The sequence below is a fragment of the Monodon monoceros genome, unplaced genomic scaffold, assembly GCF_005190385.1.
Source record: "Monodon monoceros isolate NGI ecotype Baffin Bay Population unplaced genomic scaffold, NGI_Narwhal_1 Super_Scaffold_12, whole genome shotgun sequence".
Taxonomy (NCBI): Eukaryota; Metazoa; Chordata; class Mammalia; order Artiodactyla; family Monodontidae; genus Monodon; species Monodon monoceros.
In genome coordinates, this window is record NW_021703768.1 from 64635993 (window position 1) to 64658569 (window position 22577).

The following is a 22577-nucleotide window of genomic DNA, read 5'->3' on the forward strand; positions in this document are numbered from 1 at the left end:
AATGGTAACACTTAAGACAGCTGGCAGACTTGAATAAGAAGCCCTGTGCCAAGAGTTTGTACAGTTTCTGCTTTTCACCTCAGGACGCAACTCCACAAACCTCATTGCACGAGATCAGCTTCACCGTTAGGCCCATACTGAGGTCGTGGGTCTCCCTCACTACTGTCCAGCTAGACAGTTTCAGGGTACCCTCTTTGAAAAATGCTAGTAACCTTTGTCCAGTTTTATTGTCATTGCAGTTGTAATGCCAGCCTTGCAATATTTCCTGGCAAGAGAACTTCAAATGACATGAAGGGAAAGAAGAGAAATAGGAAATATCCCTCAAAATGAGCAAGACTGTGAACTTCGGAGGGAAAAATAATGCAGTTGGTTTCACCTCCACCCAGTCCCCAGATCTGTTCCAGGCTCACCCAACATTCATTAGTGCCCCTCTTTCTTCCTACCACGAAGTCCCCACCTTCTGCTATCCTGGGTCCTTCTAAAAAGCACAAATATCAGCCCAGCTCACATCCAGATTCCACCCAGTGGTGAGATCTCAACAAAAAACATAACCGACAGCAGGCAAGAAAGGAGAGCCATGGGGCAGCTCACTCACTGTGTTTGGGTCTCTTACCCCATCAGCGTTCTCTTGGGCCATGGCTGTGCAACCAGTCTAAGCATCGCTGCACGACCCACATCACTAGTGTCTGTTTCTGTATTCTTAGTTTGAAAATTGCCTGCCTGTGGGCTGAAAGTGCTCCCAATTTTAGCATTTGTTTTGAGCCCACATCTGCCCACTCGTTCTGCAGGCAAAGCTGCTTTGCATGGAACTTGACTGAAAGTGAACCTGGCAGAAGGAAACGCTTCTTCCCCCCACAGTGCTGGCATGTTTTCTCCTCTCTGTAGGTGCCCGTTTGCTTACAGTGTTATTCTGTGCTTTCCTGTACTTTCAGTGGACTTTCGGGGCCTGTCCAGCTCTCTCGCTGGGAAGTTTTTTGGGTTCAGTGTAATTGCTGACTAAATGATTTGCTCATTTGCCTCAGAGGAATGAATGGTTGAATCAGACCAAGGACATACATTTGATATTCTGCTTGCTCTTGCAAAGCAGATGCCTTCTATTACTGCATTTTGAGGGAGTTATTTAGAAAATAATAAAACTAACAGCTAAGCACTGATTTTTATGTCTCCATCCTGCATCATTGCCAGCTTGACTGTAATTATGTCATTGGAGGAAAGATTCTAACCATTTCCCTTCCCTGGCCCCTTTGTTTTTCAAAAGAGCTGACTTGGGGCCATATTTCTAAGGGAGTAAATCACATGCAAGTGTAAAAATGGCTTTATGTGAAGTCATTAGGGATTTTGTCAAGTTTGTTGAGTGAAATCTTGAATGGAATGGTAAAGGGAGTTGAATTGAGAGTAGCTCTGCTGACAGGGGTAAATGGAAAACTAGTGGAGGTGATACAGCTTTTGTCGGTTGATGAAAAGCCCAAGGAAAAAGAAATGGAAGAGTTGTTGGAAATTTATGAAATTTTTGTAGTGCTTTTCCTGAAAAGAACACACACAAAGTTGTAATTTTACCTGGTTACTAAGCTAGCGCAAGGGGTGTGGTAATAGCTTAGATGTGACTCTGGACTGTTTCTTTTACTCATGGGATGTTAGCTGCAGTGAAGAGGCACAGATTATCTTAAAAATCTCTCAACTGTTCATTGTAAAAATGTCCACTTGCTTCCTGCTGATCTGTAGCTCTCGGACAGGGCTACCCAATAGAACCTTCTGGGAGGATGGAAATGCTGTTCAGTACTGTAGCCACTCACCACACGTGGCTACTGAGTACTTGAAGTGTGGCCAGTGCAAGTGAGCAAGTGAAATATTCACTTAAATTTAGTTTTCATTTAAACTTACATAGCCACTTTGGGCTCGTGTTACTATTTTGGACAGTACAGCTGTAGATCCTTAGGCAGGGGGGCTCCTTGAATTGTCTTAAGGGAGCAACCCAGGCAAAGAACTAATGAAGTCCCAATTTTCATTTACCATCTGGGAAAAGTCCCTCTTTTCCCACTCCAAGAAGGCAGAAACATTCTGGAGGGCGGGGAAGCCACTGCATATTCTCTTCTTTTTATCAGTAACATCTGTTGTGTTGAACAAAAGGGGCTTGGGAGGGTCAACCAGGCTCAGCAGGGTCAGCAAGACAGGTGTGGAGATGAGCCACAGTTAGACTTCGTGTCGTTAACATTCCGCCAGGAAGAGTGACTCTATTTCATGATAAAGTCCTTTAAAATATAGACTAACATGAAATGCTTATTATCCATAATGAACTTTTGTGTTTCCATGCATGATACTGACAAGAAGCTCTTGAATTCATGGCCTGGTTGTTAAAATTCATGATGTTTTAAAGCAGCAGTGCTAGAGTCTGCGCCGGTGGACCGAGCAGGAGTGGAAAGCTCCCCCGCAGCAGATGCCACCGAACCTTCACCTTGCAGGTCACCCTCAACTCCTCGGCACCTCCGCTACCGCCAGCCTGGAGGTGAGCGCTCAGAAAGGGACTCAGAAACACGCAAGCAAGGGATGATTCTAGTTCCTGAATCTTTTGTTTGCCTTCCTATTTCACTCCCCGAATATTTTTAGTCTCAGTTATGAAAAGTAATGGGAAGCAAATGTTACTGTAGGACCAAGTAGTAGAAAATAAATGATTAGAGAGTATGTCATTAGTATAACCAATATTTATTGACCCGATCATTGCATGACACTTTGTGTGGAGTAACCTGAATTGAGAAGCCTGTTCTTAGTTGCTAGTTGATTGAATTTCAGTGCTGGTTTCACCAAAATGTTCCCAGACTCTGATACCTTACCATGAATCCCAGTGTAGTCTGTATTAAATAGGTTCATCTGGGACACAGAATTGTTGGGGGGGACCTTATTAAGAACACTGTTTCAGCTAAAATAAAGTCCAGTTGCATGGAGCGCCAATCTTCATTATTGCTAGTGGCAGAATCTGGCATCTTTTCTATAGTTATGAAAATTATAAAACATTATCCCATAATTTGTTTTAGAATATACCAAATGTTTTCTAATTGGAGGGAAGACAGAACAAAAGACAGAAATCTTTTATCTCCTCATTGCTCAAATAAATATATCCAAATTACAGTTGTTTTAGAAATGTTTTCTTCTTTTCTCCTCAAGGCAATTATTTCAAGTTGGAAGGGAAAATTATTCAATTATGAAACCAGATTCACCCTAAGTAACCCATGTAAAACGTAGACGTTTTCTGACTCTCATACTCCTGCTTTAAGTAAGGCAGTTTAGCAAAAGATAGAGTGCGTGGCTCCAAATGGTCATTTCATTTGCAGCCTTAGCCTCGTGGTGGAAGCTGTTTTCATTGCCATCACCTCCAAGAGAAGCTAGTCTGGGTCAGACTGTTGTCAGCAGATTTGCCCTGATGGATATTAGCCCTTTGGGGCTCCTGGTCAGTCATGGGTCACCCTGACATTTGGATAGCTCTGAAAAACCAAGGGTAACAAGCTAGATTCCCTGGCTTGTTATAGGACTACTATGGAATTAGCCAAATCTCTTTACTCTTCTTAGAGGCTTGGTCAGTCCAAGCCTTGGCAACTTCTTTGACCATTGCCATGTGGGACAGACTCCCTTGAGTTCATTAAACCTGTAAGAGTTTGGGGCCAAAGTCTGTGAAAGCAAAACTTTACCAAGGCAAGATTAAATGCTGTCCACTTGGTTACTATTATTAGAGCTCTGTTTTAGTACGGTCTCTTTCATATGTTTATATTCATTTAAAATGTTTTTAAATTTATATAAACATCATTTGGAAATCCTCATCCTGTTTGTGGATTAACTAAGTCCTTTGTTTCTCTCCTGATCTGACTAAATCCCAGCGATACAGGAAGAAAGCCAAAATCTGTGATAATATGGTGGACCCAAATGGGGACAGTATCACACATTTTCTCACTGTGTAGCTGAATTTTGCCTGTTCATCTGTCTACTTGCCACCTTGCTTCACAAATGTTTTCAGGCTACTGCTGAAGGAGAGGGTAGAGCTGTTCTTTGCTTTCATGCTTGGGTACATTAACCAGCTCTTTGCTTCCCCTCTTATTTATTTTAAGCATGACTATATAACTTTAGGGGCAAACTAATCAAAAATCACAGAATCACAGTGAGCTATCTTCACTAAAAGCCTGAGTGAGAAAAACAGTGAGGTTGTCAGCAATATTAGCAAATGCTGTGTGTAAGTATCTGAGTGAGAGGGGCTGCCTAAAGGTGCTGAGTGCATCCTTCAATTTAAGAACCCATCTCTGCTTCTAAAGGTACTTGGAGAAGAAAATTCCATCAGTAAAATGTAGAATATTTTTTAAAAATATTTTTTATATTGAGATAAAATTCACATACCATAAGATTCACCCTTCTAAACTACACAGTTCAGTGGTTTTTATATATTCACAAGGCTGGGCAGCCATGACTACTATCTCATTCCAGAACATTTTCATCACCTCCCCCACTAAGGGACCATGTACTCATTAGTAGTCACTCCCCATTCCCATCTCCCCGCCAGCCCCTGGAAACCACTAATTTACTCTCTGTCTCTATGGATTTACCTAATCTGGACATTTAATGTAAATGGGATCATACAATATGTGACTCTTTATGACTGACGTTCACTTAGCATGATGTTTTCAAGGTACATTCATGTTGTAGTATGTATTAGTACTTCATTCCTTTTTGTGGCTAAATGATATTCCCTTGTATGAGAATTTTTGATTTGGTTTATCATTTCACCAGTTGGTGGACATTTGATTGTTTTTACTTTTTGGCTGTTATGAATAATGCTGCTATGGATGTTCACGTATAAGTTTTTGTGTAGATGTATGCTTTCATTTCTCTTCAGGCTATACCTAGAATGGACTTGCTAATATAGAATCTTGTTATTTGCCTATTAATAAGGACAATGCAGGGTATTTGCATTCATCCAGTGCTGGAATGAAAATGAGAATTTTTATTACGTTATATTATCCAACTGCCTCACCATGCCATTTCCATTCTTTTGAAATAACCAGGACAGACCGCCGACAACTCCCACTGCTCTGTTTCGCCTGCTTCTGCTTTTGCAATTGCCACAGCTGCAGCAGGACATGGAAGTCCACCTGGTGAGTAGGGGCCAGAAGCTGAGTGCAGACACATGGCAATGTTTGGTAAATCAGTGGTCCTTGCCTGCCGGCGTCTTGATGATACACTGGGCAGCTTCTTAAGAATGCAGATTCCCAGCTCCCTAAGTCAGTGCATCTTGGCGTGATACCGTCTTTTAAATAAGCACCTTCAGGTGAGTCTCACACAGGTGGCCTGTGCGTAACCCTTTTGAGAACTTCTGTATCAGAGAAGGATGTGTTATTTCTTTCATGTTGTTTTGTGGAGTTCTTTAACCTTTTTAGCCAAATTGTCGAGAACACGTGGTTCCCTTTTAACTGAGTCCAGTGCTGAAAGCATATGCAAGGTGGGAGGGAAGGTTTGTGGAGGGGGCGGGGAGGAGGGAGGGATCTATTGCTTTAGAGGACGCAAAATTCATTTCCAGTAGCTCCATGATGCTTTCTGAGTTGCTGTCAGTTAATCTTCAGGGTAAAGAAGTACTTAAAATAAAAGCATGGTATTTTAAATAGATGAAAAATTATATTCATGATCTCTGTCCTCTTCTCTCATGTGCAAGGAGGACATTACGTTAAAATAAATCCATATGTGGTTTAAACAGCCTTGTTGCTGTAAGTATCTTCACCTAAACTAATTCTCTGTGTTCCGGGAGTGTATTTTTGGTGTATTTTGTTAATTAGCCATTGCTCACCTACCAGAGAAGTCCATTTCCAAAGCCTATGAACCTATATTCAACAGTAGTAACTGGTAGGTACTGTCTGTGTGAAATCTTTCTAAGTTGAAGTAAGTACAAAGAGATACACTGTAAGGAACATGAATTACCATAGTAATTCATAGTTACCTACCTATCTATCTATCTATCTAGATAGATAGATAGATAGATAGATAGATATCCCATCTGAATGGAAAGTCTTTGCACTTTGACTACATTCCACATCTTAACTATTTTACCACACACACTTCACTGGATGTGGTCAGGCAAATTGGGGATGTTCTTTACCCCAAATATTCCCAGAACCTTCCCCTCAGTTCCCATCAGTATAACACAATACAGCCTGTAATGGTAATAGTATTGATGTCTTCTCAATCCAGTCGGCTTCTGTTGTTGACTACATGTTATAATAATGAACATTTCTTTGATGAGATAATAAAGGAGTCTTCCCTACACTTCCGGCAGAATTGGTTATCAACTGTGATTTGCTAAGACCTTCTTCTGTCTTTTGTTCTCACAAGCTAGTCTGTCTTTGGAAAAAGTGAAATACAGAGCTTCCTCGCAGGTCTCTTAATTTAAGTGTGGTTTGTAAGGGAAAATAGTTTTTAGGTCAATTCAGGATGAGACCATTTCCCCATTTGCTGGAGGCCGGGTCGGGGAAGGTATCTTTTTTTCACCTGAGATTGAAGCAAAGTTCTAACGGAGACTGGCTTTCAGACTTGGGCTTGCCCATGCCTGATGGGCCAGAGGATAAAGTAACCACAATAGCCAGGTCTTCCTCACTATCCGAACACTGCTGCTGCTCTGCGGCCTGTTCCTGCTTCTCCCCTGCAGCCGAAAGAGCCTTAGCAAGAAAGCTCTCCTCAGTGAGCCAGCTGAGGAGGGGCAGACTGCTGACTGACGACAGCCAGCACTGCTAGGTGCAGGGTGGCCTGGACCTCCTGTTTTATCACACTGCTGCTGATGTTGCCTGTAATGGGGTCTGGAGCCACATGATTCAAGTTTAGACATAAATGACATAAAGGATGGCTTTGGCAGTATCTGTGGCCCCGCTGTCAAGGCAGCAAGTTGCACAGGGGTCAGTTTCGGTGGCTAATGGTGGTACGAAAGAGGGTCTGTTTTGGAGTAGGGATCAGTACGTCCCTGGGGCTCGGCTGCTTCATGGATCTAGCCCCACAGGAGAGTCCACCTGCCTACGAGAACTTGGCAGAAGGGCTCAGGTTCATAGGCCACTAGGGCAGGAACAGAACACGGAACAGAAAGAGAGGAAGTGCTAGGAAGATGATCTGGACTCCTTGGCTGGTCAGGGAGAGGAGAGCCTGCTACTGCCCAGAGAAGCCCTAGACCCAGACAGACAGGTGTCCGAAGGAAGCTAGTGCTACCTAATGTTTAAGTCTCAAACCAGGCTTTGTATCCACTCTCTGAATCAGGAATTATGACCCGAATGCACACTGGAACGTGGAGAGCCTGCAGAGGTGAGCAGGAGGGAAGGTGGTGTAGATAAGTGAACATCTCATGCTCACATCCATTTTTCCAGGCTTCCTGTCTGCTTGTCTGGCTGCAATATGGGACCACCGCTCTGCTGTGTGTGTGGCTTATAGCCTGAAACAACATGCCGCCCGGCCAAGCCATGCAGTCTGCAGAGTGGGCTTTCATGTTTCAGGCTCCTCTTCGGGTCCCCTCTTGCTTTAATCCTCTCTCACCTCCCTGCCCTCAACCTCTACCTCCATCAAAATACACAGGAATCTGGCAACTCTGGGTTAGAACTGTCAGTTAGTGATTATGCTTTCAAATATTCACTGCAGGCATTTGCATGTAAGCCATTTCTCTTAAATGATTGCTTAAAAGGTAATTTTACTGCATTAAAAGGTATTTAAATTTAGCAAAAGGATGGACAGAAAATTTTCTTTGCAAAGAGGCCAGATAAGACGTGCATGCCGTAAAGTCAGAGAAAGTTGATTTATCTGTGGAAGGTGGCCTGGTATGTACTCAGGATTGCCAGTCCTGCCCCTCGGGTCTGAGCCTACCTGATTTCCACACACACTGGAAAAGACTGGAATTTCCCCTCTGGTTTCTTTAAGGACTTAGAGCCTGTCCTTTCCAAAGATGGGTGTCTCTTCCTTCCATGTCATGCTCCGTTTCCTTGTAGACCAACAGGAGTACCTCTGCTGGAGAGGAAGGAAAGCCTGATCTGTGGGCATGATTGTGACACGATTAATTCTTCTTAACTTCACATTATAAAGAGTTCACAATTTATTTAGTGCTTGCCTTACGATTGGCAGCCAAGTTACATTAGGCCCACTGTGGATGGATCCGGGATTTGTGGGGTCTAACACTTACACAGTCTGCCTCAAGGAAAAGAATATAAAATTACAAACCTTTAGAGCACCTCCCAGGGCTTTGGAAGAGGCCCATACACATTGAGAGGCCCCGAGGCTTAAGCTTCCTGGTAAATCTGTTTATGAGTCCAGCCCTGATCATTCTTGGAATCAGAGCAGCTTTAGGAAATTTTGATCACGGGGTGGTGGGTGGAGGTGGGAGTGGGACCAGTGGTCATCAATCAGTCAAATAAGTGCTAACTCTATAAGTTTTAGCTCTATGCAAGACTGAGACAAAAAAACAGTGAGTCTTATGAGCCACCACACTGGCTGAAATGTACTTTCAAGCATCTGCTCAAATTTAGGAGCTCTGCATTAAAGTAGAATTAAAGTCTGTGCCTTTCAGATGGCTGCTGATACAGGGAATCTGCAGGTGCAGTTTGGATATAGTTATGATATGAATAGAAATGCAAATCCAATAAATACACATATCAGGGCATATCATGGTGCTTACTATATACCTAAAGCTCTGGGATTAATGATAGGGTTTATGAAATGATCTAAAATGAACTATGAAAGTGTGAGGTGGGTTATTTTTATGAGAGTAGAAATAACAGCAGTGGAGGTACTACAAGCAACTCTTGATTATCTGTGAAAAGATTATAGGTTTTACCATTCTATGCAAGTCAGAGTAAATTAACAAAGTAGAGGAATGACTGAATGCATTTATAGGAAAATTAATGGCACAGTTACAATTGCTTAGAGAAATACTGAGTTCTTTACTGGTGGTGACTACATACTTGTAAAATAGATAATTCATAATCTGTTTTTTCCTCTGTCAAACCACTCAGGCTTGTGTAGCCAGTAGTAGATCTGAGCTTGGTGTGAATTGGGCTTGGACTCACTTTTTAAAATACCAATAACTGGTCCCACCCCCAGAGATTATGACTTGATTGGTCTGGGTACACCTGGGGCATCAGGATTTTTAAAGTTCCCTATGTGATACTTATGTGGAGCCAAGATGGAGAATCACTAAACTAGATGGAGGAGGTGTATTTGTTCCTTCTCTGGTTGTAGCATTCCTACAACCAGTTTGAGACATATTTTTTATTGTTTTTTTTTCCAAAATATATAAAAACCATTTTAAAATAAAAATGTCTTAAGATAGCTAGTTGAAGTTAGGGAGACAGAATGTATCTCATTTACATTTTTTAATGAAAACATTATTATCACTATTATTAATGAAAAACAAAGAGCTTTGGCAAACCAAATGTAAGTTAACAGTGATTCTAAGTCTTACTTTAAATTCTTTCTTTATTTTTAAGTGTCATGTGTACAACAGTGTATTTCAACTTATGTATTCACTACTGTGTGCTCACCATGGAAAGTTTAATTTCCATCCATCACTATGCAGTTGACCCCCTTTACCCATTTTACCCTCCCCCATGTCCCTTTCCCCTTGGTGACCATTAATCTTTTCTCTGTATCTATGTTCGTTTTTGTTTGGTTTGGTTGTTTATTTTATTTTTTTTGGTTGTTTATTTTATTTTATTTTTTTATATTCCTCATATGAGTGAAAACATACGGCATTTGTCTTTTTCCATCTGACTTATTCCACTTAGCATAATACCCTCAAGGTCCTTCCATATTGTTGCAAATGGCAATATTTCATCTTTCTGTTATGGCTGAGTAGTATTGCATTGTGCATATATGCTACATCTTTAACCATTCATCCATTGATGAGCACTTAGGTTGTTTCCATATCTTGGCTATTGTAAATAATGCTACACTGAGTATAGGGGTGCATATGTCTTTTTGAATTAGTATCTTCATTTTCTTTGGATAAATACTCAGAAATAGAATAGCTGGATTATATGGTAATTCTGTTCTTAATTTTTTGAGGAATCTCTAAACTGTCTTCCATAGTGGCTGCACCAATTTACATTCCCACCACCAGTGTATGAGTGTTCCCTTTTCTCATCATCCTCACCAACACTTGTTATTTCCTGTCTTTTTGAGAATAGCCATTCTAACTGGCGTGAGGTGATACATCATTGTGGTTTTGATTTGCATTTCCCTAATGATTAGTGATATTGAACATCATTTTATGTGCCTACTGGCCATCTGTATGTCTTCTTTGGAAAAATGTCGACTCAGATCCTCTGCCCATTTTTTAATCAGGGTGTTTGTTTTGTTGTTGTTGAGTTGTATGAGTTCTTTATATATTTTGGATATTAAACTCCTATTGGATATATGATTTTCAAGTATCTTCTCCCATTCGGTAGGTTGTCTTTTTGTTTTGCTGATGGTTTCCTTTGCTGTGCAGAAGGTTTTTAGTTTGATGTAGTCTCATTTGTTTATCTTTGCTTTTGTTTCCCTTGTCTCAGGAGACATATCCAGAAAGATACTGCTAAGACCAATGTTAAAAAGTGTACTGCATATGTTTTTTTCTAGGAATTCTATGATTTTAGGTCTTACATTCAAGTCTTTAATCCATTTGGAGTTGATTTTTGTATACGGAGTAAAATAGTGGCCTAGTTTCATTCTTTTGCATATGACCGTCCAGTTTTCCCAATACCATTTATGGAAGAGACTATCCTTTCTCCCATTGTATGTTCTTTGCTCCTTTGTCATAAATTATAATTGTCCATCTATATGTGGGTTTATTCTGGGCTCTCAACTCTGTTTCATTAATCTGTGTCTTTTTTATGCCAATATCTTGCTGTTTTGATTACTATAGCTTTGTACAGTTGTACCTCATTTTATTGCACTTTGCTTTATTGTGTTTCACAAATACTGTATTTTTTACATATAGAAGGTTTTTGGCAACCGTGTGTCGAGCGAGTCTATCAGCGCCATTTTTCCAACAGCATTTGCTCACTTCATGTCTCTCTGTCACATTTTGGAAATTGTCTCAATATTTGAAACTTTTTCATTCTTATTATACTTGTCATGGTGACCTGCGTTCAGTAACCTTTGATATTACTGTTTAATTTGGGGGTGGTCCATGAACCACACCCATATAAAGATGGTGAATTTAATAGATAAATGCTGAGTGTGTTCTGGCTGCTCTACTGACCTGCCATTCCTGCCTCTCTCCCTCTTCTCAGGCCTCCCTGTTTCCCTGAGACACAACAATGTTGAAATTAGGCCAGTTAATAACCCTACTGTGGCCTCTAAGTGTTCAAGTGAAAGGAAGAGTTGCATGTTTCTCACTTTAAATCAAAAGTTAGAAATGATTAAGCTTATCAAGGAAGGCATGTCGAAAGAGTAGATGGACTGAAAGCTAGGCCTCTTGCACCAAACAGTTAACCAAGTTGCAAATGCAAAGGAAAAGTTCTTGAAGGAAATTAAAACTACCACTACTCCAGTGAACACATGAATGATAAAAAAGCGAAACAGCCTTATTGCTCTTATGGAGAAAGTTTTAGTGGTCTGGATAGAAGATCAAACCAGCCACAACATTCCCTTAAACCAAAGCCTAATCTAGAGCAAGGCCCTAACACTCTTAAATTCTGTGAAGGTGGGAGAGATGAGGAAGCTGTAGAAGAAAAATCTGAAATGAGCGCAGGTTGGTTCATGAGCTTGAAAGAAAGAAGTTGTCTCCATAACATAAAAGTGCAAGGTGAAGCAACAAGTGCTGATGTAGAAGTTGCAGCAAGTTATCCAGAAGATCTAGCCAGCTAAGATCATTAATGAAGGTGGATACACTAGACAACAGATTTTCAGTGCAGATGAAACAGCCTTCTATTAGAAGATGATGCCATCTAGGATTTTCATAGCTAGAGAGAAGTCAATACCTGGCTTCAAAGCTTCAAAGGACAGGCTGACTCTCTTGTTAGGGGCCAGTGCAGCTGGTGACTTGAAGTTGAAGCCAGTGCTCATTTACCATTCTGAAAATCCTAGGGCCCTTAAGAATTATGCTAAATTATGCTAAATCTGCCTGTGCTCTATAAATGGAACAACGAAGGCTGGATGACAGCACATCTATTTACACCATGGTTTACTGAATATTTTAAGCCCACTGTTGAGACCTATTGCTTAGAAAAGAAGATTCCTTTCAAAATAGTGCTGCTCATTGACAGTGCACCTGGTCACTCAAGAGCTCTGGTGGAGATGTACAACGAGATTGTTATTTTCATGCCTGCGAAATACAGCATCCATTCTGCAGCCCATAGAGCAAGGAGTAATTTTAACTTTCAAGTCCTGTTATGTAAGAATTATATTTCATAAGACTATAGTTGCCATAGATAGAGATTCCTCTGATGGATCTGAGAAGGGTAAGTTGAAAACTTTCTGGAAAGGATTCATCATTCTAGATGTCATTAAGAACATTTGTGATTCATGGAAAAAGCTCAAAATATCAACATTAACAGGAGTTTGGAAGAAGTTTATTCCAACCCTCATGGATGACTTTGAGGGCTTCAAGACTTCAGTGGAGGAAGTCATTGCAGATGTGGTGGAAATAGCAAGAGAACTAGAATTAGAAGTGGAAGCTGAAGATGTGACTGACTTACTGTGATCTCATGATAAAACTTCAACAGGTGAGGAGCTGCTTCTTATGGATGAGCAAAGAAAGTGGTTTCTTGAGATGGGATCTACACCTTTTTTTTTTTTTTTTTTGCGGTACGCGGGCCTCTCACTGTTGTGGTCACTCCCACTGTGGAGCACAGGCTCCGGCCGCGCAGGCTCAGCGGCCATGGCTCACGGGCCCAGCCGCTCCGTGGCATGTGGGATCCTCCCGGACCGGGGCACAAACCCATGTCCCCTGCATTGGCAGGCGGACCCCCAACCAGTTCACCACCAGGGAAGCCCGGATCTACACCTTTTGAAGATGCCGTGAAGATTGTTGAAATGACAACAAACGATTTAGAATATTACATACATTTAGTTGATGAAGCAGCAGCAGGGTTTGAGAGGATTGACTCCAGTTTTGAAAGAAGTTTTCTGCTGTGGGTAAAATGCTCTCAAACAGCATTGTATGCTACAGAGAAATTGTTGGCGAAAGGAAGAGTCAATGGATGTGGCAAACTTCTTGGTTGTCGTATTTTTTAAAATGGCCACAGCCATCCCAGCCTCCAGCAACCACCAGCCTGGTCAGTCAACGGCCATCAACGTTGAGGCAAGACCCTCCACCAGCAAAAAGATTACGACTTGCTGAAGGCTCGGGTGACGGTTAGCACTTTTTAGCAATAAAGTGTTTTTAATTAATGTATATACATTATTTTTTCAGAACTAAATGCTATTGCACACTTAAAAGACTGCAGTATAATGTAAACATAACTTTTATATGCACTGAGAAACCAAAACAAATGGTGTGACTTATTTTATTGCAATATCTGCCGTTTTGCCATGGTCTGGAACAAAAGCCGCAGTATCTCCAAGGCTGCCTGTTGTATAATTTGAAATCAGGGAGTGTGATACCTTCAGCTTTGTTTTTTTTTCTCAGAATTGCTTTGGTTGTTTGGGGTCTTTTGTGGTTCTGTATAAATTTTAGGATTTTTTTTGTCCTATTTTGTGAAAAATATTGTTGGGATTTTGATAGGGATCGCATTGAATCTGTAGATTGCTTTAGGTAATATGGACATTTTAACAATGTTAAACCATAAGACGTTGTTGAAAGAAATTGAAGGCACAAAGAAATGGAAAGATATTCTGTGCTAATAGATTCCAGTCTAATTTTTAGACACACATACACACACACACACACACACGGACTGAAATTAAAATTTTGGAACTGAGAAGTTACATCGTTTTTATAAAGTTTTAATTTTTATTGAAGTATAGTTGATTACAATGTTGCGTTAGTTTCTGGTGTACAGCAAAGTGAATATATATATTCAATATATATATTCTTTTTTCATTATAGGTTATTACAACATATTGAATATAGTTCTCTGTGCTATACCGTAGGACCTTGTTGTTTATCAATTTTATATACGGTAGTTTGTATCTGCTAATCCCAAACTCCTAATGTATCCCTCTTAACTAGTATGAGCCTGCAAAGCAGCTAGGGATGCTCATGTCAGGGGGTCATTGCACTCTCTTCCTGGGAGGATGCCCACAGCAAGCCAGATCACATGGAGCACTTCCTCTGCCCATCATGTGTTTTTGATAAGCCTTTCAAGCAAACCCAAATCCTTGTTCCAGCTGGCCTGAGCACCCTCTTTCCTGACCATGTTGCATTGCCAAGTTCTCCTTCTTTGTGCTGCCCTTTCCTGAGCTCCACGCAGACCGTTCTCCTCTATCACTGTATCTCCTCAGCAAAGGTACAATGCAGTTGATTGTGCCTTTTCACTTTTCTGATTCGCTCACATTGCTTAATTGCTACTTGACTGCAGTACAGTTTCATCCATTTCAGGGCCAGGCAGGTAACCGAAAGGGGGACTGGAGGGCTGATACCATGTGAAAAAGGGGCAGCCACTGCTCAGCTCCCCCTGGTTTTTGCCATGACAGAATACAGACTAGGGCTGTCAGATCTGTTTTCTTTCTTTCTTTTCTTTGTTAAAGAAAAACCAGAAATCTGGATATTTATGTAAAATCTCCTATTTTTAAATGTTGGAAGTGAATTCATACTCTTTAAAAAATAGGCAAGCAGAATACTTCTGTGGACCACAATTGGCTGTGAGCCACCAGTATGTGACCTCAGATGTACTGTAATCATGTACAGCTGGAGCTGTAGGTTGATCCAGATAAGAGTTCCTGAGACCATACCTCAATGCTAGCAATGGACTCCTGAGTCTCCTCAGTCTTCCCTCCCCAAAGCTATTTCCTATTCCTTTGGCCAGGCTACTTTATAGGAAGTCCATCTCTTCTTGTCCACTGTGGCTTGACCACTTTGGCTTTCACAGGGTAATCTTATCTCTAAGATCTGGAGGATGCCTCATTGTCACCCCTTCACCATGGAAGGGATTTTGGGGACTGTCTTTCTTACTTTACAGATTTTGAAACAAGTGTGAGACCCAGAGTGCTGGAGGGCCTGGCCCAGGTTCTCAGAGTGCCTGAGAATGAGGCTCAGATCTGTCCATTACCAAACTGTTTCTTTCTTTGCCCTGATATTTCCTCTAATCCCACATTTATTTCAAAAAGAACAAGATCTTGGGAAACTTGAGTTACGTATTTTGTTACTAACTCTTGATCCTGTCTTCATCTGCAGCATACCCGCTACTTTCCATCTTCTTTCCACCTGGCATTCACCTGACAGATACAGCAGCACGGTAACTCCAGGGAGATGAACCCGAGTGAAATTAGTCATCTGTGGGTAGATTCTTACTTAGCTAGCAGCACTGAGGGGTCTGTGATTTCTTTCACAGGATCGCAGAAACTAGGGTCTTAGTACAATGATATAACCTGGTCAGAGGAAGCGTTTATCTCTGTATTGAGAATTGGATTAAATTTGCAGTAATATATTGAGTACCATGAATTACGTTAATGTCATATATGTACCCCACTGTCTTTTTTTTTTCTGGATTTGTGAGAGCACTCAGCTCTGTTTAAATAGTTTAGCTATTTAGTTAGTAAACTTGTAAGAAAGGCACAGAATATGGGCTTTTTGCCAGTGTTGTTTATCTAACTGGCATTTGTAGCCTGTGGCTTCACACGTGCTAGGAAGACCTGAAGACACAACTTAATAACATGTAATTAGCCTGTTTTATCTTGTGAATACATCATAATTGTGTAGTTTTTGCAGAGGGCCTCTCAGAGTTGCACCCACATCTTGCAGACCCCCGTCCTATGCTTCCCTGTTGGGCATTTGTGTATGCAATTATAAACTTATTATCAACATGACAAAAGCAACAACAATAAAGTTACATAATTCTATAGGGTGTACTATATACCAAGCACCGTTCTAAACTTTACATATGTTAACTAATATGTGAAGTAGTTACTATTATTTGTATAATGAGTATAATGTACTCATTATACTAATAATAGTATTATTATATATTTAATATATAATACTATTATATATAATTAATAGTATTATTCATATAATTAGTATATTAGTAAATGAGTATAATAATAATATTATTATTATACTTATTTTCCAGTTGAGGAAATTAAGATACAGAGAGTTAAGTAAGTCACCTAAGGCCACGTAGGTAGTAGGTGGCAGATTTGAATCATATCATCTGGCTAATGAAAAGAGAACTGACAGGATCTATTACCAATCCCAACCTCTGCCTTACATAGATAAGACAGAGATGGAACTTCATTCTCTGGGTTTCTACAGTGCTGCCATTTCGTTTGGAAAAGCACATGAACGTTTCTGGTGGGTGGTCTGGTGGTTTTAAAAATGTGTCCACAAATTCTTTCATACTCCATCCTTCAAGAGGTGAAGCTTAATTTCTCTTTATTTTTGTGTGGGCAGAACTTAGTAATTTGCTTCTAACAAATAAAATTAAGCAGAAGTGATGATGTGTGACTTTGGAGCCTAGGTCATCAGAAGGCATAGTGTCCTCTGTCTCGGTCAGTCTCTCTCTTGGATCACTTGTTCTGGGGGAAACAAGCTTCCATATCATGAGGAGAGGCCCAATGAGACCAGCTAGAAACTAGAAAGTGGGCCTCCTGCCAAGAGCCTCATGTATGAGCTTAGAAGTGAACCCTCCAGCCCCACTTGAGCCTTTGGATGTCTGCAGCCCTGGTGGACATCTGGCTTGCAACCTTGTGAGACACCCTGAGCCAGAGCCACCCAGCTGAGCCACTTCCAAAATCTCATCCTGAAGAAACTGTGCAATAATAAATGTTTGTTATTTTCAGCCCATAAATTTCAGGGTGATCTGTTGTGCAGTGATAGATATCTACTACAGGTGGTATCATGGTTGCCAGTAAACCTTGGTGAAATTATTCAAAATCAAATTGCGCTTAGGGAGCATATTTTCATATTGGAAAGAGAAACATGTCTGGGCTGTTCCTATAGGACAGAACATGCTGAGCTTATTCCCCCCAAACTTTTTGAAATGGAAAGAATATATCTAAAATTAACATGTGGCTTAAATCTACCTTATTCTTCTCCCTTCACCTGTAGTGCTCTGAATTGAATAGACTTATTTTCCTACTGTTTGAGAGCTGAGAGCAGTTTGATTTGAACACAACTGTTGCTTAGCAATAGCAAGGAACTTAATGGCTCTACTCTCTTCTGCAAACTGAGAGGAGCCTCTCTGTGTAGCTATTGTCTGTCTGTAGTGCTGAATTTAAAATTGTGTAATTATCATTTTAAGATGAAATTGAAGCTGGCCTATGTGACACATTACACTCACCCTAACATCTCAGCTACCCAGTAGGTTGGAGTGTCCCAGTTTGAGGCCCCTTTGCAGAGAAGCTGGTCTCCTGGAACTATGGGGCATTTAGAAGACTAAGACAGAGCTCTAAAGAAGCTAGTGAATTCCCAATTGGTAGGTGGTTTGTATTCTCTAAACACTGACTTTGTGATTCTGGGACTGCAACTTGGCTCTTGAGATGCTGTGACTAGAAACTGGGCCAATGATATTAGGGAAGGGCTTTGGTGGCATGGGGATTCGAAAGACATTTTGGGGAGTAGGAGGGCGTGGGAAGTCTAGCTGCCACTGACCTTACTACCCAGCTCTGTTGGAAAGGCTCCTAGAAATGTCAGCTGCTTTGGATTTTTTTTTTTTTTTTTTTTTTTGCTTTGGATTTTTTAAACAAAAGGTCTAAATCCGATTGTTCATCAGAGAGGTTGGTCTCGAGATTCAGAAATCTCTGCCTGAATTAAAAGCATTATTCTTTCCCACTCTTTGGATTAAATGATGAACAAGTTTATTTGATTTTGCTTAATCTTCAATTAGTTATATAGGTCTTTCCGCGTACGTGTACACGCTATGCCATACCAGGTATTGTGGGAAGATAAAAATAGAATACGAGGCATTGCCTCTACTCTCTAAGAACTGACAATCTCATTGAGGAGATTAGATGAACAGGCATAAAGTAAATTTCAAATGATCAAGATGTAAACTCTAGCATACTGATAATAATCAGTATAATTATTGGTTATTAAATTCTGGACTTGAAAACCCAGAGAAAATGTCACATTAGCAAAATAATAAGCCTTCAGTACATGACCCTGAAAGAAAAAGTTAATATAGTTTCACAGTATTTCATGCATTCACTCTTCCAATTAGTCGGTTTTCTGAACATAGGTTTTTGGAGCTTTTTTGTTTTTGACTTTGGGACAGTGTTTTCCTCTGGATCTGCACATTATTCCTATGGTCACACACTTCCTGGTGTGTGTTATAGTCTTAGCAGTTTGGCTGGTTTTACATTAAGTGGAGGCAGTGTCTGTCGTACTGGAGTAAATTAACATTACCAAGATTTCGACACATGCATCAGAAGGAGAAGTGATGAAAGTCTTAGACAAAGTATATTTCAGTGTCTTACAAAATCAGAAGGTATAAACCTACAGAAAACCCGAAATAGACTTGTTGAACTAGAGATAAATAATAGTATCCTGATAAGTTTTTGCGTGCATGTCTGTTTTTTGTTTTTTTTTTTTTTAATAAGTGTAACAAATAGTCATGGAGGGGCAAACAGCTCCTTTTTTAGATATTATAGCAAGTCCCCTACATAGGAACCTTCAAGTTGCGAACTTTCAAAGATGCAAATGTGCATTTGCGTGTCCAGTCACGTAGTTCACGTGTCTGGTGTACATTGTCACGTGCGTGCATCCTCTGTAAGTGGTTGTGCTTTTGTGTACTTTACTGTACTGTACTGTGTAGAGTACAGTAGTACAGTGTCTTTATTTCAAGCCCAGGATGTCCGGAAGCAAGCGTAAAAGCAGCGGTGATGTAGCTGGTACTGCTAAGGAAAGCTAAGTGCCAAGAAAGGACAAAGAGAGACAAGAGGAAGTAGTAACTGAAGAACCGAAGAGCTTCATGATGTAGGAAATGGCAAGGGGATTTTCTTCATTTGAGGAGGTACTGTTAGTTTTTGAGGCACAGGACCCGAATGTAGAATGTATATGAACCTACAGCTGCCATTCAGAATGCAATCCAGTCATCTGTGATGAGAAAAAAAGAGCTACCACCCAAACATCACTGGATCGTTTTTTCAAGAGGGTAGATAGAATTGAATCCAGCAAGGAACCAGAACCTGTGCCATCAACCTCAGGCATGAGTGAAATTGCAGCTTGCCCTCTGTCTCCTATTGCTGACCATCCTTCAGCTCTACCATCTCCCACCTCCTCTCCCTCATCCACTCAGTAACTCTTCTTGCCTGTTCACTCGGTGCCAGCCCCTGTATGCCAGCTGCTGTCCTGTACTACTGGACTTTTCAAGGTACTGTACTGTAAGATTAAAAATGTTGTCTTTATTTTTTGTTTGTTTTTTATGTATTATTTGTGTGAAAAGTATTATAAACCTATTACAGCACAGTACTACCTAGCCGATTGTGTTAGTTGGGTACGTCGGCTAACTTTGTTGGACTTACAAACAAATTGGACTTACGAATGCACTCTCGGAATGGAATTCGTTCGTATGTAAGGGACTTACTGTATTGGATCACCAGCTGTAAAGACTCTGAGGCTCGATGTTTAGTCATGTGTCGCATTCGAATGGCAACAGTGCAGATGTTACCTGCCTATAGCCCTCCTCCACTTTATAGACTTTTATTTGGGCTTGTTTCTAATTTTCAAGATCCTGTACACCATTCAGAATTAATTCAAAACAGAGCATCTTAGTCAGGATAAAGCTTCATCTGGCAAATACGCTACCAGAGTCAGTTCTCTTGATCCCTGTGGGTTGTGTGGAAAACAAGCCACAGTCCCCTTTAGCGGCAGGCACGGAAGCTAACAGTCTTAGCAAAGGCTAGAATTTCCTGCCTCCACCTGGCTTACCTTGCTCACTGCAGTGTTAAAGATTTGTAAGTTATGTTCTCATTCCTTTTTTTCTATCCTAGCAGTATGGGTTTATGAAGACCTAATCCTACACCTCACGTTTGTATACTGCCTCACAATTTCAAAGCCCTTTTATAAGTAACAGCATGTGTGTCCATCACAACCAGGCTGGGAAGTGGAGAGGTAGAGATTATCTTCCTCTTCTACTATATAAAGAAACAGGCTCAGTGAGGTGAAGTGACTTACCGCCCGAAGTGACTTACGGGCGGTTAGAAATTGCAGGCATAGGCCCTGAGTCCAAGTCTCTGGACTCCTGGTCCAGTGCTCATTCTATTAAACCAGGTTACTTTTGTAAAGGGGTATTTCAGAGCCATACCCCTGAAATGTCAAGGGACAGTTGAACAGTTAGTTGGTATCCAGTTAATTAATTCTTTAATGATTTTAATTATTAACCATCTTCAAATATGAATCTCAGTTTCCTTCCCTCTCAGATTCAGGCACTTCCTATACATAAGGAAGTCCTGGTTTCCTTTGTGTGTTTCATAGTTTGTATTTAATTCCCCAGCAGGGTTCAGGGACTACCGCCAAAGCATCCTTGAGGTTGGTTCTTGGATACTGATTGACGCACAGAAAGACATTTTTTAGGGATTTCAACATATTTGTTTGTTCTCCTAAACATTTCTTCAGATAAATATCATGGCAAATAGAAGAAAACCCTGAACTCACCAACCAGATTTTACTTATCTACTTTATCATTTTAAAATCCACCCACCATGCTCACACATTTCCTTGAAATACATTCTGCCATTCAGCTACCTTTGATGGTGACTTAGAGATAGAAGCCTTTTGTTTTCAAGGATCGGCTGCCCTGTCAATTTAAAATTTTTAAACAGCCTTACTGAGATATATTTTATATACCATACAACTCACCCATTTAAAGCATACAGTTTGATGGCTTTTAGTATTGCCCTGCCATCTTTAGTGGAATTCCAATCTGGGTTTTGAGAATACTCAGGCTGTTGCCTGTGGAAAACAATTCAGTTGGGATCTGTGGTGCACTCAGAGTGTCTGGTCTCACTTGGAGCTGTCAGGTGGGTGGAGGATGCAGTTAAGAAGCCCTCTTGCCCTCTTGGTGGGAGTTAACAGGCCTGAGGATTCGAGCTTCTGTTTTTATCACGCTGAGGGAGGGGAGAAAGGCTGAGTGTCCCCTCCCGAGAACAGTGCTTACTGGAGAAGTGGCCTCTGATTGCTGGTGTCTGGTGATCTGGCTGTGGGAAAAGAAGTTATTCAGGGAACAGGGGCCATGCGGGCCTTAGGGAGAATGGGGTATCGGTGAGAGCAGTTATGACTGATTCTCCAAGGAGTCAGGATTGAAAGTGGTTAAGAGAGTGGATTTGGGTGTCAAATAAACCTGTATCTGAGTTCTGCCACTTGTCTAAGCTGTGTGATCTAGGGCAGACTCTCTAAGTCTGATTTTTCTCATCTTTGAGAAGAGTGAGAGCAATGATTGTACCTCCCTCATAGAGTTGTCATGAGGATTAGAGGAGATGATCTATGTGCAGTTCTTAGCATTTGGAACCAGCTAAGCACTCAATGAATATTTTCCACTGTTATTATTGACTGTTTCCTCCACAAGATTCATAAGCTTTTTGAGAACAGGGACTGTTGTGTTTACCATTAGATCTCCAGCCCCTGTCATCATAACAAGCCGGAGCTGAATTCAAATGAACGCATTCTCCTGTCATCCATTTTTTCTCTTTGTCTCTTCTGGTCTCACTTATGTGCACGCATGTGTGAACATGCATACATACACATGCACACATACATGTATACCATGCCCCCTACTGACTACTTTTATAGGGACAAGAATTAGTAAAATAACTGCAAAAGTGTATTAATTGTGTGTCATCCCATAGTCATCTGGTGAAAGGAGTGTAGTTTCTGGGCACAATCAAGAGACTTAGAAATAACTTTGTTACATGAATCTTTGCTATATGATGGTATCCACTACAGCTGACTCTTATGTATTATGACAGGTAACTGGGGAAAGAAGAGGCGAGCAGCTCACCAGTATGTTTTTATAGTAGTAATAGTAGGAGATGCTTCAGGATTTGCACTGGACTGTTCCAGAAGGGGGAGGAGTCTGAGAAATGTCAGTGTAGACATTTTTGATGGACTATATATAGTACCTGGTGAAAAAGAGAAGCCATGCAGATGGTTAAATTGCACGTCCAAGGCCTGAAAGACTGAGTTAACAGTATAATGATCTCAGTTCACAATTAGTTAAGTGTTAGGTGTCAGTAAGAAATCTTAAGTGGGGAGAACCAAAGAGAAGGGACTAATGCACTTCCCAGATGAGCTTGTCCAGCCCCTGTCACCGCTAGAGAGATGTCCCCTGAGCTTATTTATTTATGCCTCATGTCATTTAGCAAAGGGCTTGAGGCAAATCCCTGGCTGCACTGCGAGTCAGAAGGCATTTGCCTGGGCTCCATTCTGGGTAGAGTCCAAGGGAAATTGAGTTTTGGTCCATAGGGAACTGGTACCTTAATAATGAAAGTTACACTTGCAACCT

The 22577-nt window shown here is 40.9% G+C and overlaps 1 protein-coding gene across 1 annotated transcript in view; it reads left to right on the forward strand.

The window, feature by feature from the left end:
- RASGRF2 (Ras protein specific guanine nucleotide releasing factor 2) overlaps positions 1 to 22577 on the forward strand; it is a 228939-nt gene that overhangs the window by 131292 nt on the left and 75070 nt on the right. The window contains exons 16-17 of the mRNA XM_029218778.1: positions 2375 to 2503; positions 5043 to 5132. Coding sequence (XP_029074611.1) covers positions 2375 to 2503; positions 5043 to 5132 — 219 coding nt within the window. The remainder of the gene's footprint in view (positions 1 to 2374; positions 2504 to 5042; positions 5133 to 22577) is intronic.